Here is a 10,847-nt window from a genome sequence, read left to right on the forward strand (position 1 = left end):
CGGTCGTGGGTTCGCGCCGCGATCGGACAGGCTGGCTGCTTGGAGTTTTCCGGGTTTTCTCCTTGCCAATAACGACTAAATAGGAGGCCAGTTCCCCATAAAAGTCCTCCCGGAAGGCATTAGTTCCCCTCGCGTAACATCGCGCCCCAGAGAAGGCAACGGGAAACCACTCTGGGTAGTAACTTTCCCTAGTATACACCTTGGCGGATTACAAACCTACGCCAGGTGTCGCCGACGTCAGGAATCTGATATGGCACCAAGAAGAAGAAAATATTTTATTATTTTTTAATCAGCTAACAGATGAGTAATCACTGATTATTTTGTAATTTTTTATTGAAGCTTTTATGATAATTTTGTTATATATAATTCTATCGCAGCTGTTTTTTTTATTTATTTATTGCCTGTATTTGATTTCTAACTTTATTATAAATCTTCACAAAACTTCATTCATCATTACAAATAAATAAATCAAACTCCACTACTTATTTTAGAATATTAAAACATTTTATTAAACAAAAGAAACTTTTAATCAAATGTATGCCTATTGCCAGCTTAGAACAATTTACTTAATAGTTTAAAACGATGCAGAACTTCAGTTTTGTATGATTATTATTCTAAATTATTAAACAGATGATTCTAAGTTGAAGACAGTCAGGTATTTGACTTTTAAACCTCTGTGCACTAGAAGCCACATTCCTTCTAATATTTTTTTAGCTGCACAGAACAAACATTTCTCTGACTAGGGAATTTTCATGGGCAAAAATTAAATTCATTGGTCATTTTAATATAATTGGTATAACAAGCCAAACAAACAAATTATTTAACAATATATTGCAATGCTATAACTCATTTTACAAATAGATTTATTTATATATAAAATAAATTGCATACATTTAGCCTAAAAAATTATCCTGTAAGATTGCATATTCAAAATATTTTATAACAAAAGTGGCAGTTATAGTTTATAGACCATGTAATCAGCAATGAAATCCATATTTGTGTAGCTGTTCACCCATGTAGCTTAGAGGGAACCAAAGAAAGACAAACTTTGCTTTACTTTGCAAATGAGAAAACCATATAACTATGTCACTTAAGAATTTGGCCTTGTTCAGTAATGTAGAATGTTAAAAAAAGAAATCCGATTAGTGAAAAGAGAGAACAGAGTAAAGGATAGTTTTGTATAATTTTGAACAGCCAGTTGTGTTCAAAATGTTGGAGGAGATGAAAATAATTAAATAACTATAATTATTGCAACCAAAATTTTATCATTTTTATAAAAAAGAATATGTACAGATCTCTGTTCTCTCCATTTGTAGTTTGCCACTAATGGCCATGTGACACAAGTTGTTTTCAGAGAGTCATCTTAGTAGTGCTACATAACAATGGATGGATAATTTGTGAGAAGTAATGCCAGGTCTGGCAATTTTTCTATACTGTTATAAATTTATTCCTAAAAATATGGTTAGAATCAGGCCTAGGCAAACTAGACATTTATGATTACTGAGGGTGTGAGGGATATGATGACTAGGGCCCTCTTGATAGGAAAAAGGGGAAAATAATGTGAGAGAGAGCGGGTTATAGAGTTAGGCCCCTTGTCTCACCATTATTCGTGTATCCGATCCCAAACCAAAATAGTGTCTAAGTTTTGTGTGTGTTATTGCTAATAATCACAACAAATTGGTGCCGTGACCAGGATCTGAGATTTGACAAGATCTAGAACATTTTCAATTCACCATGAATATTACCGCTTATACCATCACTTTCACAAGTGAGACTATTGGTACCTTCCAACTCAGAATTTGGACAGATCTTGTGCCAACGAGTACGAAAGATTTACTGGTTACCACTGTTATCTGCTCCATTTGTGATCCCACTCATCACCATGTGCTTTCACCGTTATATCAACATATGCATATTGCCCTGTCTTCTCCGTTGTTGGCAGAACTGATTTCGTTATCCACTCGTCAACATCGACCAAAATAGATACTCCAAAATATCTCCAACCCACATAAATTCAAATTCCATCAATGAATTGAGCAAGCTCTGAAGCTGCTGCAATACCATAAGAATATCAGTAACAAAGACAATCAGCAAGGTTAATGCCATTTCTGACTCGGTGCTGTCTGACGAAATCAAACTGTCCCACAACATGTTGAACGAATGGCTTAGGGAATTAAAGATACTAGATGAGGCCATTCACGATAAACTCAAGGATGCAGAATATGAAACTGAAGAAATGGAAGAATCTGCCATCTTGCTGTGATTAAGAGTCCAATGGGTTCTCAACTGCAGGAACACCATATCTGGCCTGACTCCAGCATGCCCCATCAATCCAGACTCCCCTTCCCTTCCCAGTTAATTGCAGGCAGCCACTTGCACTAGGGTGCCCTCTTTGGTTCTTGAATAGTTTGAAGGTGAAATTGCTAAATGGCAACACTTCTGGGAACAGTTTACAGCAGCCATTGATGAGGAATTCAAACATACCAGACATTGAGAAGCATATCTTCCTTCGGGGATATCTCCGAGGAGAGGCTAAGTGCCTAGTAGATGGCATTGCTATAACTGCAGATATATATTCTGAGACCAAGGCACGACTATTGAAGAAATACGGCAATAAGAACCATATAATTCAAGCACACATTGACTATCTAGAGAGTCTGCAACCTTTAATCCATCCTACTGCCACTGAACTGAACGATCTCTTCATCGAGTGCAATAAAATGGTGCATTTCCTGAAAGCCCCTGGACGAGCCCATTAACCACCACGAATGCATCCTAACAACAAAAATCCTTCAGGCCTTCCCTGATGTGAATGATGGCTCAACCATGCTTGGGTACTAGTGAGTTCAACCTGGAACAATTGCTGAAGTTTGTAGGAGACAAAATAGACAGTATCATTACTGCCACTACTATCTGTGGACTACAGGATCAGTTTCTCACAAAAGAACTGTGAGGTAAGGCAGCCACTCTAGCAGTCTGGACAAGGAATAAGTCTATGGGAAGAAATACCATAGGGAGAGGATCTTCCCATCCTCCATGTGCCTTCTGCAACACCTGTGCCACAACATAAGCCATCCAGAGTTGTTCTCGGGCATGTCAATGGTCAGCTTCCTTCTTTTGTCTACAGCACTTTGTAGGGTGTCAGGGTCTTCCTCTCAAGATTTACTTGGACAATGCCAAATCTTTCCACACAGCCAACAAAGAACTGCAGGATCTATGACAATCACTCTCCGATACAGATTACCCGCTACTCTGCCCACTATGGCATCATCTGGGTCTTCAATGTGAAGAACGTGGCTTGGTGGGGAGTGTGAAGAGATGCCTCTGCAAGATACTGGGGAAAAGTCTAGTAAACACAGAACAGATGTCTACCATACTCATTGGTAGAAGCTGTCCTCAACGGGAGACCTCTGTTACACAACTATGATACTGAAGAGCCAGAGGTCCTCATACCCTCTCACTTCCTGGTAGAAAAAAGAATTACTGACCTTCCAGAGCCTAACAACCCATCCCTCACCCCACTTCTTGAGGTCATTAAGTGGGGTGGGGGATGGATTGTTAGGCTCTGGAAGGTCAGTAATTCTTGGAGACAGTGGCAGAAAGGAATATCTGCTTGAATTACAAAGCTTTCATCATGTTCACAGGGTCAGGAAGAAACTGCCACCACCCTGTATAGGAGATCTTGTTCTTAAGGAGGACTGTCTGCCTAGACAGATGTGGAGGACAGCCATAATTGAAAAGCTGATCACTGGCCATGATGGTTGTATCCATACCTGCCATCTGAGGTTTCCTGATCAGAAGCACATCAGCCATCCCATCCAATTGGTCCTTCCATTAGAAGCAGAGGACTAAGGTGGGGAGGATGTGAGGGATATGACGACTAGGGTGCCTGTCAATGGAAAAAAAAGGGAAAATAATGTGAGAGAGACCGGATTATAGAATAGGCCTGTTGTCTCACCATTATTCATTTATCCAATCCCAAACTGAAATAAAGTGTCTAAGTTTTACGTGTTCATACGTGTTTATTATTCATAGTCTCAACCTTTGTGTGTTATTGTTCGCAGTCACAACAGAGGATACAGATCTGAGACAACCATGAATTGATTTGTAGACTTTCATTTCTTGATATGTAAATTTACATTTTTAATGAACAAAGTGAATATTTTCTTAAACCAACTAACTTTCAGGCTTTCATTTAGAGGCATTTATTATACACATATTTCAAGATTCTCACTCTTCTAACAAAGAATTTATATTGTATAAACTAAGTATGTACTCTTGTCAAGTGGGACAAGAGTACACACTTAGTTTATACATTATAAATTCTTTGTTAGAAGAGTGAAAATCTTGAAATATGTGTATAATAATTCTCAAACTGTCTTTTTTACGATTCTGTGGGACTTTTATTGATATTTTGAATATATGTCATTTAACAAATGTTTTTTTCAAAAGGTTACAAAAGAGCACTTTTGCCCCTCCAGTGGGGCAAAAATGCATACATGGTAGGGTAAAAGTAAGTTTGCAGGACAAGGTTTTTGTGAAAAGCTAAGCAAAGTGTGTATTGATGAACAGAATTTAATAAAAAAAAATAATTTTTCATTAAATTAAATTTTTAATTTTTTTTTCAATTAAACAATTTTTGCACATTCTCCAATCCTCACATGGAGACTTCTGTACGCTTTCTCACATCCTTGGCAGAGAACTCTCTTTGGTCTGATATCTCCTCTTTTGGATCAGGAAAGCCACTATCTGTGTAAAGTGATTTATGAGTAACTTTTCCTGGTTTGTTGTTTGTCATCTTTGATATCTTTCTCTTCTGCTCTTCACTCTAAATTATTCTTAAAAGGCCAGCTTGTTATTATTTTAGATTTTTTCCCTCTTTCTTCCTTTTTCATTGCATAACCTTCCTTTTTGGGAGTGCTATGATTTCCACAGAAAAGACTGGGTGAAATCATTGGGTCCAGAAGTAGATGGAAATCAATAAAGAAGCCCCATCATCTGGAAGAATGGATTCGCATCTATTCCTCCAGATGATGTGGCTTCTTCATTGATCTCTGTTTGCTACTGCAGATGTTTGTTTCTTTATCAATGTGCATATCTGTTACTGCACAAGGTGTAAAATCCTCATCTGTAAACATGTTTGCATGTGCATTTTTGTCCCTTAGTGGCATGCAAATATTTGTCCTGCAACATCAATTTTTTCAAAAACAGATACTGCCATCTACACCAAGAACATTTCTAACTTAAATGTTTAGTCCATAATGCACACAAGAAACAAGTTTATCAAAATATCTAGGGAATGATTAAGTTTATAAGTACGTAAACAATCAAAATATTATATCAGAAAGATGATAAATGAATCTTCTTGATTTCAAAACTATTCACGCCAAGTTGGTTGTTGTTGAGCTTTCAACAATTCAGCAAGAGAACTTTTAATGCCAACTTGACATACTACTAATTATATTCCCACTGTGCACTTTACCCTACTCTTCTCTATTACCAACACCTGTAAACTATTGATAGAGGATTGGATTGGTTGGAAAATTATCAGATTATATTGACAGAATTCAGAACCATATCATCTCTACTAGCTATGTTTGTTCGATAGTTATTTAAAAATGGCTTAGAACTTTATCATGCATTCTATACAACTTTAAATGAACAAACCAGATTTAAATTTTAGAAGTCAAAAATACTGCTATTTGTTAAGTGCTTTTGGAGAAGCCTCCAAAAATTAAATGTAGTATTTACATTAGAAAAATTTTGAATAGGCTACAATCTCTTACTATGTGAAAAAAACTTAATTTTTATATAACAAACCAGGTGTAGGTCTGTTAGCTGCAAAATTAGAATCTGGTTGGGCTGCAATTTGAAAATTGTAGACATACAAATTTTACAAAATGCTGTGTGGGTGGTGTATGTGCATCTATTTTGCATTATATCTCAGGACTGCATGAACCAAAAATTTTGATTTTTGGCAGGGCTATTTCTATATATCAGGCATTGATGCTATTAAATTTTGGTAGTTAAAGAAATGGGGAGATAGATAGGGGTCATGTGCCATATCTTGAGTGGTCAGACTTAATGAAAATTTTACTCATTTATTAGCAATTATAATTTATTTAAAACTCACTTTTGTTCTAAAAATAAGCCTTTTACCTTGTTATAATAATTAATAATATAAAAATTGTTTTTTAATAAAATCTTATAACAGACGGTGCCATACAGAACTTCAACTTTGTAAATTGTGAATGTTGGGAAAGTTGTACAAGAGTCCTTGCCAGCTTTATTGATTTCTGCATTTATCTGGGCTTTTGCCTAAGACTTTTGTGGTTGTTTTTCTTCTTTGTTGATAACTTTATACCATTATAAGAGTTGGTTTTCAATTTTACTGTTAGGCCCTGTACACACTAGGCGTTTTTCAATGCGCGTTAAACGCGCGTTAGCTCGGCGTTCAACGAGCGTCAGTTCGACGTTTAGCACTGGCTCAGTTTGGAAATGGACGAGAAAGTAATTGATTGTGTGTGCTCCTCCATCGTCGCTATAAGGCAGCACATATATCTCAAAGCGCCCGTAAAGTGCCCGCAAAATGCGCGTTTTAACAAAAATCTATAAACGCGCGTTTAACGCACGTTGAAAAATGCCTAGTGTGTACAGGGCCTTAATGTAAACTTACTTTCAATCAATTAAAATATAATTTTTATAATAATTTTTTTGTCTTTCAGTTGAAAATGTGGATTCAGTTTCTCATACCCAGAATAGAAGATGGTAATAATTTTGGAGTATCCATACAAGTAAGTTGTCCCATCTTATCATTTTTTAAAATAATAATAAATATTATTTCAAAAATTATTTTGTAGCTTACATATACTTGAAAATATCTGTTCTTAAAGTGTAAAAGTTAGTTTCAAGCCATTTATATTTATCTTAACAAGTGTTAATAATACTGTTTAACTTTTGGCTGGTTTTTAGGAGGATACTTTGGGTGAAATTCGGACTGTAGAAGGGGAAGCAGCAGCATATTTAGATCAAATTTCAAGGTATTTTCTTACAAGGGGAAAAATAATTGCCAAAGTAGCAAAGTATCCACATGTTGTAAGTTAAAAAAAATAATTAATTTCTTTACAATAGTTTTAATCAAATTTTCAAAAAGAAAATAAATATTTTATTTCAAAATATCTAGGATGATTTTAGACGGACAGTGCAAGAATTAGATGAAAAACAGTATGTGAGCGTGAGACTTGTACTTTGTGAATTGAGAAATCATTACGTGAGTAAATAAACAACAAAATTTGTTCTAAGTTTATTTTCTTGTGCAAGTTATATCAAAAAAAAATTTTTTTTAGGCAGCACTACATGATATGATTACAAAAAATCTTGAAAAAATCAAGAAGCCAAGAAGTTCCAATAATGAGACAATGTATTGAAACAGAAACTTTTTGTTTCCAAGTTATGTATTTTAAGTGATGTCTCATTGCCCTCTGTACTTTAAAATATTATTTAAAAGTTCAGATATATTGTAAATGAGTGCTTTGTGACATTTTTACATATCTGTACATGATTTATTCATCCTCTACCAATAAATCAGACAGTTTGAAGTATTTAAGACAGTTCACAGTTAAGTATTTTTATCTGAAACAAAAACTGTAAATTAAAGAATTAAAAATAAAATCATTGAATAGATAAAATATAGTTATGTGAATCACAAATAGTATTATTTGAATATGATTTTTTTTATAATGTTCATAAATTGGATTGTTTACAGCAGTCTTAAGGTGTATTTTTTTGTTGGTATTATAAATTTGCTCAAAAAATTTTAAAATAAAAATGCTTTGCTTNTCCAGTTAAAATGAACAAACATTTTCAACTATCTTTAGCAGTCATCTTCAGGTTATGGCATGTTATATGGAACAAAATTGAAAAAAAAAAAAAAATTGAATTTTGTTCTATATAACATTTTATATTTAATTGGAATAACACCTAAAAATGTTTAAATAAACGTTATTAAGATAAAATATAGTTATGTGAATCACAAATAGTATTATTTGAATATGATTTTTTTTATAATGTTCATAAATTGGATTGTTTACAGCAGTCTTAAGGTGTATTTTTTTGTTGGTATTATAAATTTGCTCAAAAAATTTTAAAATAAAAATGCTTTGCTTATTTGTTAATGAATGTCATTTTAGAGAAAGTTTATTTATATACAGTTTTGTTGATAAACAGGATCAAATCAATAAAATTATTCTTTTTCATAAAAAGTATTTGATTTATAAAAGTTAAATATTTATATCCATCAAATACTAATATGAAAATAAATAGAGAGCGTTGTTTTATTTAGCATTTTTGCATATGTCTGTTGAAAACATAAAATGAAATTTTTTTCTTTTAATACTACTATCATTTAGTGTTCAAAATATTGATAATTTGCTACATTTACTGGAAATATTAATGTTTAGGAAAATTTAATGATTCAAAAGTACTTGCTGTTTTATTTTAAGAAATTTATAATTTAACTATATTTGTTTATCCAGAATATTTATTTATCTACCCTTTTAAGATTGTATTATATATACTAGCATACCCGTCGCGCATTGCTGCGATCTCAGAAGAAAGGAAATTCAAGCAAACTCGTTATGATAAAATTAAATTTACATTTTATCATTTTCATTGAAACTTATTATTATTATTCATTTTCATCGGGAAAACATTTCAAAGTGTCGTTTCAATTTTATTTATTTATTTATTGGAGTGCTTTGTGGATACACGATATTTTTTTGTTTTTCCGTCTGGTGCGTACACGAATAAATCAAAAGGTTTTCCGACGCGTGAGTTGGCCACATACAGTTGTCCAAGCGAGAAGCACGGATTCTTTAAATTTAGCCCACATACTCGCAGAAATTGTTAGAACTGCGATATTTCCCATTTTTATATATATTTTTTAAATCCTTCATAATTTTGATTATTTAATTGCTCCTTCCTCTCTTCCTTGGCGTGTTGTGAAATTTCTCATAGTTGGATAATAAACCGTTTTATTGTAATTTGTCTTTTTAAATTATTTTGAGTTGATATTAAAATTTGGAAAAGGGGGATTCCTAGATCGGTAAAATAGGCGAATTTCCTTCTACAACTTCGGTTGTTGTTCATGATACAGTTAAGGCTTTAACAAAGTTCGAGCGATTATGTAATTAGCAGAAAAAAAAAGTTGAAATAAAGTGATTAAACAAAAATTATAACAAATATCGTAAATAATAAATGCATATATACAGATATTTTTTGGAGGGGGGAAATGGTCTTCACAATTTGAAATCGATCGAACACACTGTGCTCAAATGCTCGTGTAAACGCGCACCATCTATCGTAGGGTAAATGCCAGAAACCTTCGCGGGAGTGTATTTAAAAAAACTTCCCAAAGCTTCATGGCATTCATACTACGCCACAAACCTTCGCTGGAGTATATTAAACAAATCGGATAAACGGTTGGTAATGCATGAAGGACACACACACACACATACATACATTTTTTATATATATAGATAATGTATTTTCTTAGTGTTTTCTTTTTCCACTAATCTCAGTATTTAAGGAATGTATAAGAATTTAATTATCCAATCAATTAGCAAAATAATTTTTTTCTAATTTATTCTTATATCACATATAGAATGTTTCTTTAATGAATAGCTAGATAATATCAAACTGATTACTATTTTTCAATTAATTTATGCTTTAATATCTTTTTAATGTAAATTTAATTTAATAATTTTCTTATAAGTTTGCTATTAAAGTTCATAAAACACTGTATTAGGATTAATTTATAATTTTAGAAAGAATTAAAGACTAAAAGTTTTACTACAAATATAAGTGCAATGACAGCTTTCTGAGGTTAGACTTTACACCAGTGTTTCTCAACGGGGGCGTTTTTCCATGTTCAGGGGCGATTAGTAACAATTTATATTTTGGGGGCGAAAAAACAATTTTCTGGGCAATATAGTAAAACATTATATTAAGAATAATTAGATATTTTATTCGTTATATCGAACAACAATTAAACAAATAACATTATACTAGTCACTAGTCTATTCGATGCGGTAAGAATTTGGTGTTAGCCTTGTCCCTCGGCATCGGAATTTTGTAGCGAAGGGGGCGATACTACGTAACGGTTTTACTGAAGGGGGCGACGATTCGTTAGAGGTTGAGAAACACTGCTTTACACCATTTTAGGAATGTAGACAAGCTATGAATTCAGTATATCACTTTTATTAAGGTTTTCTTTGTTATGCATTTAGGACAGAGACTCTCTTCAGCCAACTTATTCTAATAGCGAAGTAAAACCAAATTTGCATACTCTACTATATATAAACTGTGTTGAAGTTTTCCCTTCCCTTTCTTGACAATGTTCTTTGGATACTTGAATTGGTACATGCTGAATTTTTAATTTACTATCACTGTTAATGTTTCCGAAGATATAATGAAGGATAATATGACATTCATATTGTCAGTTTTTTATCCTTCATTATATCAACTATATCTTTGGAATAAAAGCACCAACTAACATCTGTAATCCAGTTAAAATGAACAAACATTTTCAACTATCTTTAGCAGTCATCTTCAGGTTATGGCATGTTATATGGAACAAAATTGAAAAAAAAAAAAAAATTTGAATTTTGTTCTATATAACATTTTATATTTAATTGGAATAACACCTAAAAATGTTTAAATAAACGTTATTAAATTTGAAGACTCAACTGTTTTTTCTTTTTATAGATTAGTCTTAAGAGCTAAAGTCTGAAAGCAACAACAACTGGTTGATAGGAAAGTTAGGACAATGTTCTTTGTCCTATCAGTTT

At 33.1% G+C, this 10,847-nt stretch overlaps 1 protein-coding gene across 1 annotated transcript in view; it reads left to right on the plus strand.

Annotated features, from left to right (window-relative positions):
* Positions 1-7,809, plus strand: part of LOC111638832 (proteasome activator complex subunit 3-like) — a gene marked incomplete at its 5' end in the record, with an annotated part of 13,579 nt that extends 5,770 nt beyond the window's left edge. The window contains 4 exon segments of the mRNA XM_023384586.1: positions 6,726-6,794; positions 6,973-7,095; positions 7,184-7,270; positions 7,347-7,809. Coding sequence (XP_023240354.1) covers positions 6,726-6,794; positions 6,973-7,095; positions 7,184-7,270; positions 7,347-7,427 — 360 coding nt within the window.
* Positions 7,810-10,847: the final 3,038 nt, after the last annotated feature.

Source organism: Centruroides sculpturatus, unplaced genomic scaffold (genome assembly GCF_000671375.1).
Source record: "Centruroides sculpturatus isolate CEXI.00-Female unplaced genomic scaffold, Cexi_2.0 scaffold1107, whole genome shotgun sequence".
Lineage (NCBI taxonomy): Eukaryota > Metazoa > Arthropoda > Arachnida > Scorpiones > Buthidae > Centruroides > Centruroides sculpturatus.